Source organism: Scyliorhinus canicula, chromosome 1, assembly GCF_902713615.1.
Source record: "Scyliorhinus canicula chromosome 1, sScyCan1.1, whole genome shotgun sequence".
NCBI classification, from domain to species: domain Eukaryota; kingdom Metazoa; phylum Chordata; class Chondrichthyes; order Carcharhiniformes; family Scyliorhinidae; genus Scyliorhinus; species Scyliorhinus canicula.
In genome coordinates, this window is record NC_052146.1 from 27,559,726 (window position 1) to 27,583,721 (window position 23,996).

General features: G+C 48.1%; 1 protein-coding gene across 5 annotated transcripts in view; it reads left to right on the forward strand.

Annotated features, from left to right (window-relative positions):
- Positions 1 to 23,996, forward strand: part of LOC119953068 (transcriptional regulator ATRX homolog) — a 608,924-nt gene that overhangs the window by 290,499 nt on the left and 294,429 nt on the right. For all 5 annotated transcript variants that reach the window (XM_038776923.1, XM_038777098.1, XM_038777278.1 and 2 more), the window contains one exon: positions 14,506 to 14,571. In XM_038776923.1, the coding sequence (XP_038632851.1) occupies positions 14,506 to 14,571 (66 nt within the window). The remainder of the gene's footprint in view (positions 1 to 14,505; positions 14,572 to 23,996) is intronic.

Here is a 23,996-nt window from a genome sequence, read left to right on the forward strand (position 1 = left end):
CGGGAATCGAACCGTGCTGCTGGCCTGCTTGGTTTGCTTTCAAAGCCAGCGATTTAGCTCAGTGTGCTAAACAGCCCACAGAATGATGGGAGATCTCATCGAGACTTATAAAATTCTAACAGGACTAGACAGGGTAGATGCAGGGAAGATGTTACCAATGATGGGTGTGTCCAGAACCATGGGTCACTGTCTGAGGATTCAGGGTAAACCATTTTGGACAGAGATAAGGAGACATTTCTTCACACAAAGAATTCCTGTGGAATTCACTACCACAGGAAGTAGTTGATGCTAAAACTTTGAATATATTCAAGAGGCGGCTGGATATAGCACTTGGGGAGAATGGGATCAAAGGCTATGGGGGGAAAGCCGGATTAGGCTATTGAGTTGGATGACCAGGCATGATTGTGATGAATGGCGGAGCAGGTTCGAAGGGCCAAAAGGACTCCTCCTACTCCTATGTATCTATGTAATACAAACTGCTGAGGGAAAGCATAATTATCAGAGAAGATTTTAAGGCGTGTTTTTGGAAGTGGAGTTTGGAAACTCTCACGTGACAAAATCACATGCGGGGATTCTGAAGAGCCATCCACAAACATTCACTTGGGGTTCGGGGGTGGTGTATTTGCCCACAGTCACCTTCTGTGCTTAATAGGGACTTTGCATTAATGAGACCATTGCAGATCAAGATGTACTTTGTAATCCGTATTAATCTAGTTTCGGGAGCCGTTCAGAGGAGGAGGAGCAGTCTCTGGGTGAGTATAAAAACTCACTTTAACCCGGGGATCGAGGCCTAGTTTCGGGAGCCGCTCAGAGGAGGAGGAGCAGTCTCTGGGTGAGTATAAAAACTCACTTTAACCCAGGGATCGAGGCCTAGTTTCGGGAGCCGTTCAGAGGAGGAGGAGCAGTCTCTGGGTGAGTATAAAAACTCACTTTAACCCGGGGATCGAGGCCTAGTTTCGGGAGCCGTTCAGAGGAGGAGGAGCAGTCTCTGGGTGAGTATACAGACCTAATGGTAACTTCCTGTTTTCCACTTTTTTTTCAAAAGTGATGTCAGAGGGAAGCTGTGATCTGATTGGTTGATAACCAATCTGCCCCAAATTTAAAACTCGTAAACTTAAATTAAACAAATTAATTAATTAGAGATGGCTGGTCAGGTGATGTGCTTAAGCTGCTTGATGTGGGAGCTGGCAGATCCCATTGCGAGCTGCAGCGACCACATCTGCAGTAAGTGTTGGCTGCTCGAAGAACTCCGGCTCAGAGTTGATGAGCTGGAGTCTGAGCTTCACACACTGAGGCACATCCGGGAAGGGGAGGCTTGCCTGGACACTTTGTTTCAGGAGGCAGTCACACCTGTCAGAGTAAATAGTTTAAATCCTGCCAGTGGCCAGGGACAGCAGGGTGTGACTGCAAGTCAGGCAGGTAAAGGGAACCAGCAGTCAGGAACTCAGGAGCCTCAGCCCTTGACCCTGTCCAACAGGTACGAGGCACTTGCTCCCTGTGTGGTTGGCGAACAGGGCTGCAGGAAGGATGAGTCAGCTGACCAAGGCACCATGGTTCAGCAGGCCATTCAAGGGGAGGAAGTAAATAGGCAAGTTGTAGTTGTAGGGGATTCTATTATCAGAGGGATAGATAGTATCCTTGTGAGCAGGATAGAGGGTCCCGCATGGTATGTTGCCTGCCCGGTGCTAGGGTGCGGGACATCTCTGACCGGCTTGAAAGGATATTGGAGAGGGAGGGGGGAGGATCCAGTTGTTGTGGTCCATGTCGGTACCAACAACATAGGCAAGTCTAGGAAAGAGGACCTGTTTAGAGATTATAAAGAGCTAGGATTCAAATTAAAAAACAGGTCCTCAAGGGTCATAATCTCCGGATTACTGCCCGAGCCACGTGCAAATTGGCATAGGGAGGCAAGAATAAGGGAAGTTAACACGTGGCTGAAAGAGTGGTGTGGGAAAGAGGGGTTCCTTTTCATGGGACACTGGCATCAGTTTTGGGACGGGGGGACCTATACCGTTGGGATCGTCTCCACCTGAACCGAGCTGGGACCAGTGTTCTGGCGAAAAGAGTAAATAGGGTGGTCAATAGGACTTTAAACTAGAGATTGGGGGGGAAGGGAAAGTCATGGAACCAAGAGATGAAGGAATCAGTGGGAAGCGTAGCTGCTTAGGATTACAAAGAATCACGAAGAGACAGAGCTCAGGAGAGGTGACGATAGTCCCCATCTCACAAAATATGACACAGTGTATGGAAAGGCTCAGTAAACCAAGGTCCACCACACTAAGAAAACAAAAAGGGACAGTCAATAGGGAATTAAAGGTGCTATATTTAAATGCCCGCAGTGTACGGAACAAGGTAGATGAGCTTGTGGCCCAGATTGTGAATGGCAGGTATGATGTGGTAGGCATCACAGAGACGTGGTTGCAGGGGGTTCAGGACTGGCAGTTAAACATCCAGGGATTTACAACCTATCGAAAAGACAGAGAGGTGGGTAGAGGGGGCGGGGTTGCCTTGTTAATTAGAAATGAAATTAAATCAATAGCACTAAACGACATAGGGTCAGACGATGTAGAGTCTGTGTGGGTAGAGTTGAGAAACCACAAAGGCAAAAAAACCATAATGGGAGTTATGTACAGGCCTCCTGACAGTGGTCAGGACCAGGGGCACAAAATGCACCACGAAATAGAAAGGGCATGTCAGAAAGGCAAGGTCACAGTGATCATGGGGGACTTCAGTATGCAGGTGGACTGGGTAAATAATGTTGCCAGTGGACCCAAAGAAAGGGAATTCATTGAATGTTTACAGGATGGCTTTTTGGAACAGCTTGTGATGGAGCCCACGAGGGAACAGGCTATTCTGGACTTAGTGTTATGTAATGAGCCAGAATTGATAAAAGATCTTAAAGTAAGGGAACACTTAGGAAGCAGTGATCATAATATGGTAGAATTCAGTCTGCAATTTGAAAGAAGGAAGGTAGAATCAGATGTAAAGGTTTTACAGTTAAATAAAGGTAATTATAGGCGCATGAGGGAGGAACTGACGAAAATCGACTGGAAGCAGAGCCTAGTGGGAAAGACAGTAGAACAGCAATGGCAGGAGTTTCTGGGAGTAATTGAGGACACAGTGCAGAGGTTCATCCCAAAGAAAAGAAAGGTTATCAGAGGGAGGATTAGGCAGCCATGGCTGACAAAGGAAGTCAGGGAATGCATCAAGGCAAAAGAGAGAGCCTATAATGTGGCAAAGAGTAGTGGGAAGTCAGAAGATTGGGAAGGCTACAAAAACAAACAGAGGATAACAAAGAGAGAAATAAGGAAGGAGAGGATCAAATATGAAGGTAGGCTAGCCAGTAACATTAGGAATGATAGTAAAAGTTTCTTTAAATACATTAAAAACAAACGGGAGGCAAAAGTAGACATTGGGCCGCTCCAAAATGACGCTGGTAATCTAGTGATGGGAGACAAGGAAATAGCTGAGGAACTTAATAAGTACTTTGCGTCAGTCTTCACAGTAGAAGACATGAGTAATATCCCAACAATTCAGGAAAGTCAGGGGGCAGAGTTGAATATGGTTGCCATCACAAAGGAGAAAGTGCTAGAGAAACTAAAAGGTCTGAAAATTGATAAATCTCCGGGCCCAGATGGGCTACATCCTAGAGTTCTAAAGGAGATAGCTGAAGAAATAGTGGAGGCGTTAGTTATGATCTTTCAAAAGTCACTGGAATCAGGGAAAGTCCCAGAGGATTGGAAAATCGCTGTTGTAACCCCCCTGTTCAAGAAGGGAACAAGAAAAAAGATGGAAAATTATAGGCCAATTAGCCTAACCTCGGTTGTTGGCAAAATTCTAGAATCCATCGTTAAGGATGAGATTTCTAAATTCTTCGAAGTGCAGGGTCGGATTAGGACAAGTCAGCATGGATTTAGTAAGGGGAGGTCGTGCCTGACAAACCTGTTAGAGTTCTTTGAAGAGATAACAAATAGGTTAGACCAAGGAGAGCCAATGGATGTTATCTATCTTGACTTCCAAAAGGCCTTTGACAAGGTGCCTCACGGGAGACTGCTGAGTAAAATAAGGGCCCATGGTATTCGAAGCAAGGTACTAACATGGATTGACGATTGGCTGTCAGACAGAAGGCAGAGAGTTGGGATAAAAGGTTCTTTTTCGGAATGGCAACCGGTGACAAGTGGTGTCCCGCAGGGTTCAGTGTTGGGGCCACAGCTGTTCTCTTTATATATTAACGATCTAGATGACGGGACTGGGGGCATTCTGGCCAACTTTGCCGATGATACAAAGATAGGTGGAGGGGCAGGTAGTATTGAGGAGGTGGGGAGGCTGCAGAAAGATTTAGACAGTTTAGGAGAATGGTCCAAGAAGTAGCTGATGAAATTCAACGTGGGCAAGTGCGAGGTCTTGCACTTTGGAAAAAAGAATAGAGGCATGGACTATTTTCTAAACGGTGACAAAATTCATAATGCTAAAGTGCAAAGGGACTTGGGAGTCCTAGTCCAGGATTCTCTAAAGGTAAACTTGCAGATTGAGTCCGTAATTAAGAAAGCAAATGTAATGTTGTCATTTATCTCAAGAGGCTTGGAATATAAAAGCAGGGATGTACTTCTGAGGCTTTATAAAGCACTAGTTAGGCCCCATTTAGAATACTGTGAGCAATTTTGGGCCCCACACCTCAGGAAGGACATACTGGCACTGGAGCGGGTCCAGCGGAGATTCACACGGATGATCCCAGGAATGGTAGGCCTAACATACGATGAACGTCTGAGGATCGTGGGATTATATTCATTGGAGTTTAGGAGGTTGAGGGGAGATCTAATAGAAACTTACAAGATAATGAATGGCTTGGATAGGATGGACGTAGGGAAGTTGTTTCCATTAGCAGGGGAGACTAGGACGCGGGGGCACAGCCTTAGAATAAAAGGGAGTCACTTTAGAACAGAGATGAGGAGAAATTTCTTCAGCCAGAGAGTGGTAGGTCTGTGGAATTCATTGCCACAGAGGGCGGTGGAGGCCGGGACGTTGAGTGTCTTTAAGACAGAAATTGATAAATTCTTGATTTCTCGAGGAATTAAGGGCTATGGGGAGAGAGCGGGTAAATGGAGTTGAAATCAAACATGATTGAATGGTGGAGTGGACTCGATGGGCCGAATGGCCTTACTTCCGCTCCTATGTCTTATGGTCTTAATCCTAAAGCCTGTGTGTAATTGTTAAAATAAGGGGAGTAAAGGAGTATTGTATCATCATCCAACTTTTCATGTTCAATAAATGTTTTTTTCCTTATTGTTAAAACTAGTTCACAGTCCTGTGACTCTATTCCTCATGTCTTATAAAAAAATATAAAAGTTACGGGGCTGGATTCTCTGCAGCCCTGCTCCAAAATCGTGTTTGGTGTGGGGGCGGAGAATCCACTTTTACGACAGGATCGGGTCCGGCACCACACTTGGAGAATCGCTCACGCGTCCACCATCGTGTTTCGGCGTGGCTGCTGCAGGCCGACGCCGTGCGCATGCACGGACTCGCAGCAGTAAGTGAGGTGGGGGGGGGGGGGGGGGGGGGGGCGTATCCGCAGCTGAAGTTGCGAGAAGCACTCCGGGGCCCTGCCAGCCTCTTCAAGGTAGGTGATTGGCTGTAGATTTTTTGAGCAAATTCTGGCGTGAAGTGCCTGATGTGTTATCTGTGTTGGTCTAACATCTACTGCAACTGGATGCAGTAAAACAAGCAACAGGCTTCCGACATAGGAGATGGTCCAACACTGTTTTATTTAACCTGTTGATTGCTGTACATAATGTGCTGTGGGCTGACACTCTATTAACCTAACTGATAACCTCCTACTGGCTTGACCAGACTAGCTCTCTATCACATGGTGATGATGTTCATTGGTCTATGCACTGCAACTGTCTCCCTAGCCGTGTCCTGTGAGAGAGAGAGAGCCTTAATGCTCTGTGGGCTTTATAGTGGTGGTTTCCTGTCTGGTGATTGGTTGTTCTGTGTCGTGTGTGTTCATTAGTTATCCTGTGTGTCAATCACTGCCTGTCTGCATCTCATGATATACATGAGTGGATATTATGACAGCGTCAGCGTTTATACGCCGGCGTGGGGACATAGCCCCATTTTTGGAGAACCCAGTCCATGGTCTTTTGAACCAGGGTTCCATTCAGGGATTGTCCCGTCCATTATTTTTCAAAATATATTTTATTCCTAAGGCAGTCAAATACAAGCAACAAATAACACATCAAAATAACCGCATTACACACAGCTTGTCAAATGTTTCCACCTAAACCTCTCCAACCTCCCCCCTTTCACTCCCCACTGGTGATGAACAGGTCTTCAAATACGGACAGAAACAGCCTCCACCATGCAAACCCTCTTCCAACCTCCTGATGGTGAACCTAATCTTCTCCAACCTCAAGAATTCACACAGATCCCCCAACCATGCCGAAACCTCCAGTGGTGCTGCCAACCTCCAACTCAGTAATATCCATTGCCGGGCAATCAGACAGGCAAAGACCATAAATTTGCCCCCCTTCCCCTTCAGCAGCTTTGCAAATCTGACACCCTAAAAATCATCACCAAAGCTATGGTGTTATCTTAACCCCCACTATCCCCGACAACATCTCGAATACCGCCTGCAGGAACTTATCCAGCTTTCCACACCCCCAGAACATATGGGCATGGTTAGCTGGCCCCATCCCACACCTCTCACACAACCTCCACTCGTGACAAAAACCCACTCATCTGGATCCGTGTCATATGGACCGTGTGCACAGCCATGAATTGTATAAGGCTCATCCTCTGACAAGAGAAGGTCGAGTTGACCTGATTCACTATTGCAGTCCAGGCCCCCACCCCATCTCTATCCCAGCTTTTTCCCACTTCCACTTAATCCCTTCCGCTGGCGCATTCTCCTTTATTGCCCCCCTCCCAACCATCCATAGATATCCTCAATCTTCCCTTCCCCCCACTTCCCGGCCAAGTATTAACGCCGGCGTCAACGGGCCTCCAGGCCCAGACATTCACCCCTTCTTCAGGGGCTAGTATGGCACCGGAGTGTTGTGCACTTGAAAGCCGGTGCAACACCGCCGGCGCGGGTCCTGCATACGCGCCACAGCCAGCGCGGGTCCGTGCATGTGGGTGGGTTTCCGTCTCCGCGCCGTCCCCGGGCAATATGGCGGAGCCCTACAGGGGCCCGGCGCGGAGGAACATAGACCCCACCCCCGGAATTAGCCCGCCCACCGATTGGTAGGCCCCGATCGCAGGCCTGGCCACCGTGAAGGCCCCCCTGGAGTCGGATCCCCCCCCCCCCCCTCCACAGAACGGCCCCCACAACCAGAACTCTGAGGACCAAACGTAATCCATGCCGGCGGGACTCGCCGGGAACTCAGCCTGTCTAGCGCGGAGAATCGCCGGGGGGGGGGGTGATTTCAACGGCCCCCGACTGGCGCAGCAGCGAACGAGCGGACGCGATTGCCGCCAATTCTCTGGTTGCCGGAGAATCGGCAGCCTGGCATCGGAGCGTCGTGGCCCGATTCTCGTGCCCCCAGGGTGATTCACCAACCCGGCGCATGATCGGAGAATCCCGGCCAACAACTTTTCTGACAACGTATATTCCGGTAACTACATAAACGCGGGTAACTCCTTCAGTGCATAGTCCCATACCTGCAGATACTGAAACTCACTCCCCCTTGGCAACTCGAACCTCTCCAACCCTACAAACGTACCCTCTACAAGCAGGTCTTTTACCCACTCTGAACCTTCATTATGGCACCTCCCATACATGGCATCCATCCCTCCAGGTATAAACCTGTGAATCCCGCATACTGGGGCCAATGCTCACATATGTGCTCGCTTAAAATGCATCCTCAACTGGTTCCACTGCTTGTGTACCTCCCTGGAGAAAATGGGAGTGGAGCCGAGTCGCTGCCCCAGGGCCCTCACACTCAGCCCCTGTAAGAGGTCTCCTCCGGCTGCACCCATTCTGACTCCCCCTCTCCTCACCATCGTCTCACCTTCTGAGCAATTGCTGCCCAATAATAATGCAACAGGTTTTGGAGCCCCCCCCCCCCCCACCCCCTCATACTTTCCTGTGGATTCACAGCATACTAAATAAATCTTCAGCGTACAACAACACCCTATGCTCTCTGCCCCTCCTCACAATCCCCTACCACTCATTCGAGGCTCGGAACGCAATTGCCAAAGGCCCAATGGCCAATGTGAACAACAACAACGACAATGGGCATCCCTGCCTTGTCCCCCTATGCAACCTAAAATATGTTAAATTCATCGCATTTGTCCTCACACTCGCCATGGGAGAGACATAAATTCTATGATTCTATAATAACCGTACCCATGCAACAAACATAGGCCTGAACCGAAAGCTCCTAACAACCTCGAAGTAGTACCGCCATGCAACATGGTCAAAGGCCTTCTCCACATCCATTGACACGATCACCTCCGGTACTTTGCTCTGCGACGGGATCATACCCACATTAAATAATCACCTGATATTAACGGACAACTGCCGCCCTTTAACAAAAGCTGCCTGATCTTCCGAAACCACATCCGGCACAAACCTTTCCAATCTCCTCGCCCAATATCTTCACGTCTGTTTTCAATAACGAGATGGGCCTATAAGACCCACACTCCGCCGGGTCCTTATCTTTCTGAGGGATCAACGATATATAAGGCAGCAACTCCCCCTTCGCCAACGACTCATCAAACGTACTCAAAAGATGAGGTGCCTCCTCCACCAAAAACTGCTGATAAAATGCAACCGGGAAGCTATCCGACCCTGGCGCCTTCCCCGATTGCATCAACCCCACACACTCCATTATCTCCTGTGTAGCCCCAATGGCACCTCCAATGCTTTCCACTTCTCCTCTTCCAACCCATCCAAAAAATGCCCCATATCCTTCTCCTCCCCTTGGGCTCAGATCTATACAACCCCCATAAAGGACTCAAATGCCTCATTAATTTTCTCCACTGCCCTCAGGAACCTCCCCACACCCCTGCCCCCCTTATCTGCACAATTTACCGTGCCACTGGCTGCCGCCTTGGACTAGCAAGTGGCTAGCCTTTCCCCTTACTCATACTGAATTCCCCCTTACCCAGTGAAGCCTTCCCCAATGTCAACTGATCAAACTGCCCCTGCAAGTTCTTCCTTTCTGCCAACAGTTTCCTAGCCGGGGCCACCGAATATCTAAGACCCACATGTACAATAACTTCCAACAGCCTCTCTTCCCTCTCAACTTTATGCCTATAGGCCTTATAAGAAATAACCTCCCCCTGAACCATCGCCTTTTGTGCCTCCCAGAACATGACCACAGAAACCTCCCCATTTTAATTAAACTCCTCGTAATTCTTTATCGCCATGCCACCTCATCACAAAACTTTTTATCTGCCAAAAGCATTGAATCAAATCTCGACTCCGGTCTCTGCACTCATCCTTACGCCCACCCAATGTGGCGTATGGTCCGAGATTACAATCCCTGTGTACTCCGCCCCCACAACCCCTGACAACACCGCCTTCCCCACCACAAAGAAGTTAATACGTGAGTATACCCGATGAATATGTGAGAAGCAGGAGTATTTCCTCTCTCCCAGGTCCCTAATCCTCCATGGGTCCACCCCCCCCATCTGATCCATAAATACCCCCAACTCTCGGGGAGGGAGGTTAAAAAAAATACCCCCAACGCCCTTGTCATTCTTAAGTTAGCCATTGACTTGGTACTTGATCTATTCACCACCCTAGCAATTAAAAGCACTCCCCCATAAGTGGAGTCCCACCAGAGATGCAAACACCCTGGATCACTGCTAGGTGCCTACTGCTCCATTCCCCAACCACATTTTGGCAAATCCGACCATAAGTCGGTACTCATACTTCCGGCTTACAAACGGCAACTCAAGCGTGCTGAGCCCATCAAGAAAACCGTGCAGTGCTGGTCCCAGGCATCAGCGGACATCCTTCGCGACTTCTTGGAGTCTGTGGACTGGTCCATATTCAAGGCCGCGGCAGCTAACCTGGACGAGTACACAACCACCAACACAGACTTCATCAGTAAGTGTGTCGAGGACTGTGTACCAAAGAAGACAATACGGGTATTCCCCAATCAGAAACTCTGGCTCAACCAAAGGGTTCACTCCCTGCTGAAGTCCCGATCGGAGACGTTCAAGTCTGACAATCCTGACCTATATAAGGAATCCAGGTACAACGTACAGAAGGCCATTAGGGACATTAAAAGACAACGCTAGTGCCTCAGGCCAACGACACAAACCCACGGCATCTATGGCAAGGCTCACACGAGATCACAGGCTGCAAAGCAAGGCCAGGCAGAATATCTGGGGCTGGAGCTTCCCTCCCCAATGAACTGAACAAGTTCTATACCCACTTTGAACAGTCAGCCAATACATCAGTACCACCCACCCCAATAGCCCTGGACACACCCATACCCACTATTACAGCCTCAGAGGTAAGAGCTGCCTTCTTGAAAGTGAACCCGCGGAAAGCGACATGCCCCGAAGGAGTCCCTGGGTGAGCACTAAGACCCTGCGCAGACCAGCTGGTGAGTGTATTCGCAGACATCTTCAACACTTCACTTCTCCACTCTGAGGTCCCTACCTCCTTCAAGAAGACCATTATACCAGTACCAAAGAAGAACAAGGTAGCATACCTCTACGACATACCGACCGTATAAATTTTTTAATATTTAAAAATGAAAATTGAGGTTTTTTTTAGTAAAATCCTAATTTAAAAATGTACATTGGTTGATATTGTACTATGCTGGTTACATTTGAAAAGCAGGTACTGACATCTGTTATCATGAAATGCTTCGAGCGGCTAGTCATGAGACGGATAAATGTCAGCATCCCGATGGTCTCGATCCATTGCAGTTCGCATATCGCTGCAACCAGTCCACAGCAGATGCTATACCCCAGGCCCTACAAACAGCACTCGAACACCTCTACAAGACACCTACGTGAGACTGCTGTTCATTAACTACAGCTCCGGCTTCAACACCATTATCCTGACAAGATTAGTAGCCAAACTCTGCAATCTCGGACTTGACCCCCTCCCTGTGCAGTTGGATCCTTGACTTCCTCACCAAAAGACTGCAATCTGTCAGGATAGGTAACAGCATCTCCTCCACAATAGTCCTCAACACCGAGTTCCCAAAAGGATGTGTGCACAGTCCTCTACTATACTCCCTATACACAAATTACTGTGTGGCGAGTTCCAACTCCAATTCGATCTATAAGTTTGCAGATGATACGACTGTGGTGGGTCACATCTCAAACAATAGCAAATCAGACTACAGAAGAGAGATAAATCACTTGGTTGCATGGTGTGCCGAAAACAACCTCTCTCTCTAAATGTTGGAAAGACCAAGGAACTGATCATTGACTTCTGGAAGCGTAGCATCACAACGACCCCCCCCCCCCCCCCCCACCCGTCTGCATTAATGGCTCCGAAGTGGAGATGGTCGATAGCTTTCAAGTTCCTGGGGGTCACCATCACCAACAGTCTGTCCTGGTCCACTCACATTGATGCAACAGTCAAGAAAAGCCCAACAATATCTCTACTTCCTATAGAAGCTAAAGAAATTCGGCATGTCTGCTTCGACTCTCACAAACGTCTACAGATGTGCCATGAAGAGCATCCCATCCGGCTGCATCACAGCCTGGTATAGCAACTGCTCAGCCCAAGATCACAAGAAATTGCAGAGTGTGATGAACTCAGCCCAATGCATCACACAAGTCTGACACCCTCCCATTTTTATCTGCACCTCCAGCTTCCTCAGGAAGGCACATAGCATTGTCAGAGATCCCTTCGATTATTTTTCTTTTCTACTATGTACGTACTGTGTACGTTCCCTTGGCCGCAGAAAAATACTTTTCACTGTACTTCGGTACATGTGACAATAAATCAATCAATCAGTCAATCAACTGATGGGAATCCGAATCCGGGATAGACACCAGCAACTCCTTCATAAAGTCTGCGTGTTACAATTGGATGTGTATACATTCATTAGAACCACCACTGCCCCACTAAAATCCCTTTCACCATCACAAACTTACCTCCCGTGTACCGCATCTCCCAACCACCCCCCCCCCCCCCCCCCCCCCCCCCCCCCCCCCCCCCCGGCTTAGAGTCAAACTTTTCTGAGGGTCATGAAGAATCCGCCACGAGTCTTCAGGATACAAAGAAATAACATTTATTTACAATAACATATATATATACAACATCAGCAACTTCCCTTGCAACTCGCTCCTCTCTCTCTCTGCTGGTTCCAAGCTGGCCAGCTCAATTTATACAGGGAGTCTGCTAATGATATGATTTCTCCGCCCCCCCTCATTGGGGAAGCTCATACTCCCACAGGATTGTGGGATTGTCATTAGTCCCCAGCCAATGGTAAGCAGGCAGGTTATAACACAAACCCTGAGTGGAACATCTGGCCCACCCATCTCTTCCTTGACCACATCTGATTCTTCACCTGTAGATGTGTCTCCTGCAGGAAAATTATATCTGACCTCAAACTCTTTCAGTGCGCAAATACCCAAGGCCATTTAATCGTACCATTTAACCTTTGCATATTCCACATTGCAATCCTCACCAGTGGTTTCTGACTTCCCCCTGTGCTAAGGTCCGTGATCAGCACAAAACCCAAACTCCACTCAGTCATCTGTTCCCCCACTAAGCTGGGCCCATCCAAAATGGCCGATTCCTCCATCTTCCTCTAATCACAGCTAAAACACCAACTGTGTCAGCAGCCCACGATTCGCACATTCTGCCAACTGGACCAATTCTCCTGGTCATCCACCCTTGCACACTGCACCTTGCAAGCCTTCCCCAACATCGCCATCTCCACCTCCAGTGGAACCATCCGGTCATTGTGATCCAACACTGCCCTTTCCACCATTGGATCATTGCACCTTGCACTTCCAAACACTCTCACACAGTCCCAAGTCCTGTGAAGAGGGGCTACTCCTCCCTCAATTACACAAGACCAGTCCCCTGCATCTCTTTTCGCTGTTGACAAAATTCCCCATTAATAAAATCCATAAACTATTCCATAGGTAGTGTGGCAGGTGACGATGACCCTTCCCCTTCGCCAATTTTTCCAAAGGTGCTGCACCTCGACTGTCCTCCAACTCTGAGCCAAGGCTGTCACTGACCTTTTCCAGGTCTGGTACCCCACTGACATTCCACTCTGGGGGAGAAACCACCACTCTCCTTTTATTTCTCACTTCATCCACAAAGGTCACAATGGGCAGGAAGGTCCAAAACCAACACCTCCAAGCTGAAGCTACTTTGTGTGAGACCGCCAGGCCATGGCCAAGGTCTGACCTGTCTATTATAACATCAACAGGGTTGAGAAATGTAAATGTGTGCAAACCGCAGGGATATGAAGCGTTAGCAAGTTAATAATGCAGTCAGTAGTGCAGATTGTGATGGCAGCAGCAGGAATAAATTGAATGATATATGGTTGCAATAATTTGTTGTTGTTGAAGGGGAGCAGAGGTGGGAAGACCTAAGAGGGTGTGGCACTGAAGGACCAATTCTGCCCCCTGCCCAGCCCAGTAAACCACCATCATGTCAGTTAGAACATAGAACATAGAACAGTACAGCACAGAACAGGCCCTTCGGCCCTCAATGTTGTGCCGAGCCATGATCACCCTACTCAATCCCACATATCCACCCTATACCCGTAACCCAACAACCCCCCCCCCCCCCCCCCCCCCCCCCCCCCCCCTTAACCTTACTTTTATTAGGAGTTGTAAGTGAAAAACATGAGTAGCACTTGTAGCTGGCTCTTTTGATCTAATTTGGAAGAGGAACCAATAGGAAATGGTCCTTGTGCCCAATAGAATAGGCATGTAAAGCAAGTACTCATCCAATTTCTCACAGATATTCAAATATAATCTAGTAATATTCCATTCAGAGGCCAGCAACACTTCATTGCTTGACAGTGCCACTGGATAGGCAGTAACTGCAGTCGATAGTGCACCCAACAACCTAAATAGCCTGCACTCATCCAATTTCTCAAAATATTCAGGATCAATCCAGTCTTTCCTCAAAGATTTGGAAAATATATTTGTAACATCTGAATAGAATTAAACATAAAACTGGTAATGTGGATGGGATGACTTTTGTCAGAAAAAATATCACTTTTTCATTTTGGATGATTATGCCATTTATTCAACAGGCAGCAGACCTGTACAGCTAGTTTTATAGTTGAGGGACAAGTTGAAATGAAAATCGCTTATTGTCACTAGTAGGCTTCAATGAAGTTACTGTGAAAAGCCCCTAGTCGCCACATTCTGGCGCCTGTCCGGAGAGGCTGGTACGGGAAGGTCTCCTGCTGTTATTCTGCCAATTAGTGCAAGTAACTATAATAACCTTGGTTGAAATGGATTAAAAAGTGGTCAGAATGAAAGATAAGAAGGAAGTGTTATCTTTTATATCTCACCAGGTGCTAATTACACAAATTTTGATGTGTATTTCAGATGATCGAGGTTCTTCTGAACGTGGATCTGAATTATCAGATCTTAATCCTTGTCGTGAACGAAAAGGTACAGAAAATGCTTTAAAATATATGTAATTAGTCGACAATCTTTTTTTTTTGCCAATGTTATATGCCAAGGAGGCAATATATGCTTTAGATGTGCGACTGGAATATAAAGATGTAAAGCATCTGTGTCTTGTGTGGACCTGTTTTGATTTGGTGTTCACCTGCTCCATCATACATTTTGCCCTGAAGTAGTGTTGGTAAAGGAGGTCTCGCCATTGGTTGGAGTCCGTTGAAAGCGACGCGTCACCTTTTTGTAATATATGTTGTTGGTTGTTCTGGGTGAGTGTGCTCAACACTCGCTTTGGCTCTGTTTCACGTTCTAAGCTCTGGAGTCGCCAGGTGCTGTAAAGACATCGCCACAGGTTTCAAGGTGAAGTTCAAAGCAATAAAGCTGTACACCAATTAGTAAGTCCAAAACAATTAGAGTTTATTATAACACAATTATAATAACACTCATGCACACGCTAAAGATTAAACTTACTTCTACCACTGAACAACTAATACTTAGCTAAGAAGGAACTGCGAGGTCAGGGAACAAGGCCTTTGTTCTGTTCTGGTCTGCAGGCTTCGAATCGCTATCAGTTGGCAAGGGTGTCAGTAATGCCGGTTTCAGGTAGCGGTCGTCGTTTAAGCACTTACGTTTTGGTGGCTGCAGCTCAACGGCTGATGTAGAAGACAGGGGTCTGGAGGCTGGAGCCGGAGGATGGAGACAGGAGACTGAACCATGTGTGGGACCTTTCTTTTATAGGTCCCAGGGGGTCCGCGCCCCTTTGGGCGGACTCCCTTACCTGCTTGGGATCGATTGGGCCTCTTCCCAATCGATATGTTTTGAACCCCCCAATCATAGGGCCGTTCCTTGGTTGCTGGGGCGGTTCTTAGGACTTATTGTCCTGGGCTTCTCTGGCGCCACTGGGTCTGGTCTCCTATTGAATGTATCAATTAATACTTAATTTGTGTCCATTGTATCTGGGACTTGCCCGGTATCACCTCATTAGTATGTTAACGACTTCTCTTTCACAGCGCTGCCTGGTCTCTGCAGCAGTCAGAAACCGGTTTCTGCAGTTGTCCCAATACATAATTGCTCTGCAAGCTGTTTGCTCTTTAACATGTCCGTTTTCCCTGCACTCTTTGCAGTCTTCCATTTTGTGTTCGTTAGTGGCCATCTCAGGTGGCTACACTCCCTCCTTGTGATCCTCACGAGAAATCGTGAAGGATCACCTAAGTACGGTTCCTTTGTGTTCCCTGCCCTTAGCGAGTTCCATGGTGTCTATTCTGTCCTCAACTATGGCAAAAACTTTTAGCTAACATTTTCTGATTGGCGCTATGTCAAAGGGGACATGCATTACCAATTTGATTATTGGGAACCTCTAACTATCGCAACAAACTACTCTCGTCTCACGTTTAAACATCCTATAACATTCTAAAGCCTTACATCCTATAAAATCCTAAAGTCTTACTCATTCATACCACAGTATCTTTACGTCTCACTTTCTGACTCGGCAGTCGAGTACAGAACATTATAATACATCCATAATCATTTTTATTTACAGATCGCATTAAATTAAATCTTTTATTATTATACATCAAGGGGTTGGGGGGATTGGTGGAATCCAAAAATAGGGGATTGAACTCTGTAAATGGTTGAGGGGCAAGAGCGGGAGGCTCTCCTTTTCCATTTCCTCATCCTGAGGGTCTGCACTATAATGTAGAGAACTGCAGTCACCAAAAGTGATTCAATGATATATGAAAGCGAGTACCAGGTCATGAATTTTGTGCACCAGGTCTGAACCTCGCTGTTCATCACTGGGCTTTGAGAAGTCGGTGTGTGGGAAACATTAACGGCGGCGGTCATGGGGGAAATATGGTTTGCATCCACGCGCAAAAATACAAAAACAGTAACTAAAAACATGTAGTTTTCCATCGTGGCCTTCTTTCTTCTCTTCCTTCTCTTCCTTCTGTATGGCTGATCTTGCCCTGATCCCTCCTTCGACTGTTCGAAAGCTATGGGATCAAGCACAGTATCTGTTAATACATAGTTTAATATCTGTAATATTAGTGTATCTGTCCTCTCATTCCAATTGTCCCTTAAATGAATGGCCAAGTCACACCCTGTGACTCCACTCATTTTTTTTCAAAAGCGAATTTAGGACCAGACATACACCTAACAACTTTGCCACTGCGAGCCGCCTCGCAGGTTTTGCGATTTACCATCCGAATGTTCCTGGATGTAAATAGCATATGGGATGGCTGCCGAAGGGCTACCTTAAAGAAAAATGAAACCACAGTTTGGAACGAAAAGGTCGAATGACTTGCGTATGGGCCGCTACGGGTAAGATTTGTATGGGATCCCCGGGTAGGGCGTGCTGTGCTGTACCCGAGCTTGGTTGACCAAAGGGGGGTTCTCAGACAGGGCGGGTCCTCAATGCCGTTTCTCCACTGCCTGAGCAACCTGAAATGAACGGGCAAGAATGTATTCGTAGTGGAATTGCAGCCTCTATTCCCAGAATAGAGGGGCACCTAAAAAAAACAAGGGAGGAGCCAAGATGCTCCAACATCTACAAACAGAAGACAAGTCGTGAACATTGTCGGTTCACCAGAGGACATTTTAATTGAGTGAAGTTCTCAGAAGTTTCTGCGGACAAACTAACGTGCATGTGAGGTGGTCACAAGCTTTTCAGCTGAAAAGGGAGTGGCCAATCTGCGAACAAACATTTAACAAACAAACAAACAAAACATACGTGCAGGTTCCATCAGAAAGGACATCGCTTCCCTCAAGCGGTTCCTCTTTTACATCATCTGGACACCTCACTTCTCTTTCTCTGCGAACAGGGTCGCAAAGGGGTTGCTGTGTCGGGAGTCAGACATCAAGTCTTCCTCTTCTCCCGGATCCCATACCCTCGTATGGATCAGGCATGCAATCTTTGCATTATGTGACCGGGGGTCACTCTCGTCGTTACGGACAAGTCGCCAAGAATTGTCCCTGTGCCAAATCGTAGGGTCTAAAATTGAAGGAGCATTGTCGGGGTCGTCAGTGTTGGGTGGTGGGTGTGGGTTTGGATATTTAATGTAGGTGACCTCCATGGGGTCACTGGAGTCGGGGTTGTAGTCGCTGAAGTGGGGGTTGTAGGGTGGAGTGCTGTGGCTGTCCTCATTGTCAAAGTCACTGTCACTGTCTCTGCTGTGTTCCGGGGCGTGGTCTGAAGTCAGTGGGCGGAGTCAAGGTCGAGTCCGATGAGGAACTGGTCTGTGAGGGGGAGGGTGGAAATGTGTCTCTTGTGGGCGGAGCGAGGTGTTCTGCTGCGTCTAGTAGCACATGGTGTGTGTGGTTGGACTGTGTTCCATAAGCCTTCAGTTGGTTAATATGAAACCACGCAGTCTTACCGTTGGGGTATTTTATTTTATAAACTGAGGGGCTGATTTTGTCCGAAATTGAATACGGGCCGGAAAATCTAGGAGCCAAAAACGTGCTGGGGTTGTAAACAGATAGCATAACCTGTTGTCCAACCTGAAATTCCATGGGGTGTACATTCTTGTTTTCGTCGTTTGCCCAATGTTACTGCGGCTGCTAACTGTGCAGACCTCACAGTTTCCACTAATTCTTTGACTGCTGTCTCATGTGTGAGGGCCGTCACTTCGGGGCTGGTCAGGTCCAGTCCTAAAAGGAATTCTGTCCCTTTCATAGGGCGTCCGGTCATGAGTGTGTGTGGAGTGAAACCTGTGGATGATGAAACTGTGTTGCGGATGAACATTAGTGCGAATGGGAGCACTGAATCCCAAGTCGAATTTTTCTCCTGTACCATCTTCCTAAGGGTCGATTTTAGGGTCCGATTCATGCGTTCTACTATCCCGCTTGACTGGGGGTGATACACAATGTGGAAGTTTTGTTTTATGCCGAATATGGTCAGGACGTTCTTCATGACCTGTCCTGTAAAGTGAGATCCCTGATCTGACTCTATACTTCTGGGGAGACCCCATCTCGTAAAGATGTGGTGGGTCAGGATCTTTGCAGCTGTCTTAGCTGTGTTGGTTCGTGAAGGGAAGGCCTCTACCCATTTAGTAAAGGTATCTATAACCACCAGAACATATTTATAGCCATTCCTGCAAGGGGGCAATGGTCCTATAAAATCGATCTGGAGGTTTGTCCAGGGGCCATTAACGGGGCGAGTGTGGCTGAGTTGTGCCTTCTTTAAATACCTCTCCGGGTTATTTTGTGCACAAATTAAACAATTCTCTATGTAGTGTGTCACATCTTGTCGTAAGTTGGGCCACCAACAGAGTTGTCTAAGGTGTCTTGTGGTCGGGTCGATCCCTTGGTGTCCATGACTGTCATGGAATAAGGCAATCATTTGATTCCTGTCTTGTTCAGGAACCACATAGTTTGTCTTTAATGATCACACCCTCATGTGTGGTCAAAGCGTGTTTGAATCTATCATACTGTGCTACAAAGTTTCCTTTAAAAATCTCCCGGAGATTTCCGTCCTGTTTCGGTGCCTGTATTAAATCTTTGATGTCTGTCTGTGAGACCTGAACTGCACTCACAGGGGCGCTAGCTGGTGCGCTAGCTGGGGTTGTCCAAAAGTGACCTCGCCTGAAACCTGCTTTTGCCAGTGCGTCGGCTTTTACATTTCCAGGGGGGGATGACCTGTGGTGACTCCTAACTTTAACTATGCCGTACGTCCTATCCTTTGCCTTTTCTAGGATATGGCGGAGTAATGGGGCTGATGGAAGGGGCTTCCCGTCTGCGGAGACAAAACCTCGTGTCCTCCACAGGGGTAGAAAATCAGTCAGGCTGTTACAGACATATAAGCTGTCCGAATATATGTCTGCTGGGCTGGGAAACGAATCTTGGTGGTCCACTATATATGCGATGGCCGCGAGCTCTGATGCCTGCGCGCCTAAGTGACCTGGTAATTTTAAAGAAATTTCCTCTAGTGCGCGACCCTGCTCATCCTCCACATAGATCCCGCATCCTATGATGCGTTCTCCATCTAAAACTGTGGATGAACCGTCCGCATATATTTTCAGTGGGGCACACGTGTCTGTGTGCTGGGGGCTCTGGCTTGAATTCCCTATCTTTCTGGGGGGCGTCTTTGCAATGAAGGGTCCTGTGTTGTGTAGGGGTGCTACAATTTCACATTCATGGGGTTGTCCTGGATACTGGAGGTTGTCTGCTAAAAATGTGTGTGTCTTGGTCCGTTTAACTGTTATGTCCCGTCCTTGTAACAGTAATGTCCACCTAGCTGCTCTTATCTGGCTCACTGAACCGTCCTTCAGTCGACCGTCTAAAAGTAACTGTGTGGGGGTGTGCTCGGTCAAAATGGTGATGGGATTGAGTCCGGTAATGTACGAGAAGTACTGAACTGCCCAAAAAACTGCTAGTAGGTGCCTCTCGCAGGCTGAAAATCCTTGTTCTACGAGGTCTAAAAGTCGTGAGGCATAAGCCACTGGTCGTAGCTGCTCGTGCCGTTCCTGAAGGAGCACGACCGAGAGGGTCAGATCTGTGCTAGCTACCTCTATTGCATAGGGGGAGAGTTGGTCTGGAACTTGTAGCGCGGGTGCTGCGCTAAAGGCCTTTTTTAATTCTTCCACAGCCTCTGTATGCTGCGGAAGCCATTCCCAAGGAGCTCCTTTCTTAAGGAGGTCTGAGAGTGGGGCTGCCTTTGTCGCAAAACCATCGATATGGTTCCGACAGTACCCAACCAGTCCTAAAAACGACCGGAGGGCTGAAACATTCTGGGGAAGGGGCAATTTGACAATCGATTCAATTCTTTTGAACTCGATCTCGCGTTTGCCGTGCGTGATGACTGTACCCAAATACATCACTTGGTTCTCTAATATTTGGGCCTTTCTGGGGTTAACTTTACATCCGATTGAGTTCAGAAGTTCCAGGAGTTCGGCCAGAAGCGTGATGTGCTCTACCTTGGTGTCTGTCTGCAGTAATAGGTCGTCCACATACTGTACCAGACATTCGGGTCGGGAAAATTTGACTAATCCATTTGCCAGCTGGCGGTGGAAAATGGAGGGGGAATTGTGGAATCCTTGTGGGAGGCATGTCCACGTATACTGCTGTCCTTTAAATGTGAAGGCAAATTTGTACTGGCAAGCCCTTGCCAATGGGATTGACCAGAAGCCATTGCTAATGTCTAATACCGTGAAATATTTGGAGTGGAGTCCCTGCTTGAGCATGGTCTCGGGACTTGTTGCTACTGTGGGGGCTACTGCTGGGGTTACTTTGTTGAGTTCCCGATAATCAATGGTCAGACGCCATGCTCCGTCGGGCTTCCTCACTGGCCAAATAGGTGCATTATTGGTCGAGGCTACTGTCCTAAGTACCCCTTGCTCTAGTAAGCTTTCTATCACCTTTCCAATTTCTCCCTCTGCTTCTTGGGGAAATCGGTACTGTCTCTGTGGTCTGGGGTCAGGTCAGGTAACTTGAACTTGTCCAGTCATTCTGCCGCAGTCGTGCCGGTGACTGGCAAATGCTGTCCTGTGTCGGTTCAAAACTGCCCTAACTTGTCTGTCCGTGCTCAGCGTGGTCAGGTCGAAACAATAGTCGCCTACTGCGCTAATCCTATTTGCATACTCTCCTACTGTGAGAGTTGCAGGTGCTCTGTCCGATTTTGCCATTCTCCAGACACACTGATTGACTGGATCGAACGACAGGCTGTGGACATTCATGAAATCAATACCCAGTATGTGTTCGGCTGTGCGGGGCAGACTAAAACAATGGGGTGTCTGGTGGAGATGTTCCCTAGCTGAATTGCTACGGGGGCTGTAATGTGTCCCTGCTGCGAGTGACCTGTAAATCCGCTGAGTGTAATTGTGGATGTGGTCGGCCACGTGTCTGCCTGTGCTGTAATGGTGGAATTAATTGTTGTGCGGGACCCTCCTGTGTCCCAAAGTAATTCTATGGGCTTCTCTCTAACCTTTGCTGTGACTACCGGCCTTCCGGATTCGTCCCAGAGGGTGTCACAGACCCAAGTGGGGGAGCCCGAACACCGTCAGTCCGTTCCGTCCACATTGGTCTGTCCTGACTGCGTCCCTATACTGTGGATAGGCTTAGCTTTGTTCCTGTGCAGAGTGCCTGTCTGCTGGCCTCTCTGAGATCTCTGTGGGCCGTTGCATTCCCTTGCAAAATGTCCTAACTGACCACAGTTGTAGCATTCCTGCGACTTCTGTGGAGGGCTGTTCTTCCCTTCGTTTACCCATGCGGGGTTTTGGTGCGCTCTCACTGCCTGAATATCCGCTGCAGCCTGAGCTTCCTCTGGGGTCTTTACTTTAACTTTGCCCTGGACAGATTGTTCCCAAGCGCGGGACAATCTTTTCAGAACCCATTTCTCATTATGGGCCTCTTCTGAGGGGTCGTAACTACTACAAACATTCTGTCCTGCATCTGTGGCATGGGAGATTATGGTGCGGGTCCATTCAACCATATTGTCTCGGTTTACATGTGCGCGGTCTAATTCGCCAAAAACGGCAGTGAAATGAATCCACAGCCTTCCTGCGAATGCTGTGGGATGCTCTGTCCTCTTTTGCCTACACTTATTTAGGCCTTTGACTGGGTCTCCTCTGTTATACCCTATCGCGTCTAAAATAGATGTATGCATCTCCTCTAGTGTGCCTTCTCCAACGTTCTGTGGGTCGGGGAGGGCTGCAACTACCGATGGGTCTAAACTCAAAACAGTGAGCTTCACCTGCTCTCTCTCATCCAGGCCGTACATGGTAGCCTGCTGTTTCACTTTCGCGAAAAATTGGTGGGGGTCTGCGGTGGGGAGAAACGGGGTGATTTTCTCACACGCGTCCCTGAGTTGTGTTACAGTTAAGGGGGTGGTGTAGGTGATGTCGGGTGCGCCGTCTGTGGTTGCCTTTCTTTGGGTGGTGACTGGGTTCATAGGTGCGGGTGCTACCTGATCTATGGGGGGTTGGGGTGCTTTCCTCTTCTGTTGCGCTGCTAGCGCACATGTTCCCTGAACATAGCGCTGCGCTGTCTCGCTCAATTCTTGCCAATCTGGGGCATTTTCCTCATCTAACTGTGTTCCAAAGGTGCTTTGGAACCCATTCTGTACTGAAAGTAACGATTGCAGCTCTGCAAGCTGCTTCCTACACTTTGCGTGGTCCACTGTGCTTTGCCTTTGCTCAGTGGTGGCAGCATGGAGTGCTCTTAAAGCTGCCTTTAGGTCAGAGCATTGCCTCTGCAATGCCTCTACCTGCTTTTCTGACTCTTCTCATATCAGGACTTCACGCTGCACGTCTTGATAGGCTTTTCGTATTGGGTTTGGGAACTGCTCAGATGGGCTAGACACGACTGATGTGCCCTCTTGGCATCATCCACCTCTCTACCCTTCTCTGCCAGCTTCCCTCTTAGCTCGAGGTTTTCCTTTTCGATGTCCCTGACATCCACTTTACTCATTCTAATTCTCTCCTCTAACTCTGCTCGGAGCGTCCAAACGACCTCCTCTGTGCCTCGCAATTGTGCCAAACAGCACTTCTAATCGAATCCCGTTGGATGTCGCCACTAAATGTTGGTCGTTCTGGGTGAGTGTGCTTAACACTCGCTTTGCCTCTGTTTCATGTTCTAAGCTCTGGAGTCGCCAGATGCCGTAAAGACATCGCCACAGGTTTCAAGGTGAAGGTCAAAGCAATAAAGCTGTACACCAATTAGTAAGCCCAAAACAATTAGAGTTTATTATAACACAATTATAATAACACTCATGCACACGCTAAAGATTAAACTTACTTCTACCACTAAACAACTAATACTTAGCTAAGAAGGAACTGCGAGGTCAGGGAACAAGGCCTTTGTTCTGTTCTGGTCTGCAGGCTTCGGATCGCTATCAGTTGGCAAGGGTGTCAGTAATGCCGGTTTCAGGTAGCGGTCGTCGTTTAGGCACTTACGTTTTGGTGGCTGCTGCTCAACGGCTGATGTAGAAGATAGGGGTCTGGAGGCTGGAAGCCGGAGACAGGAGACTGAACCATGTGTGGGACCTTTCTTTTATAGGTCCCAGGGGGTCCGCGCCCCTTTGGGCGGACTCCCTTACCTGCTTGGGATCGATTGGGCCTCTTCTCAATCGATATGTTTTGAACCCCCCAATCATAGGGCAGTTCCTTGGTTGCTGGGGCAGTTCTTAGGACTTATTGTCCTGGGCGTCTCTGGCGCCACTGGGTCTGGTCTCCTATTGAATGTATCGATTAATACTTAATTTGTGTCCATTGTATCTGGGACTTGCCCGGTATCACCTCATTAGTATGCTAATGACTTCTCTTTCACAGCGCTGCCTGGTCTCTGCAGCAGTCAGAAACCGGTTTCTGCAGTTGTCCCAATACATAATTGCTCTGCAAGCTGTTTGCTCTTTAACATGTCCGTTTTCCCTGCACTCTTTGCAGTCTTCCATTTTGTGTTCGTTAGTGGCCATCTCAGGTGGCTAC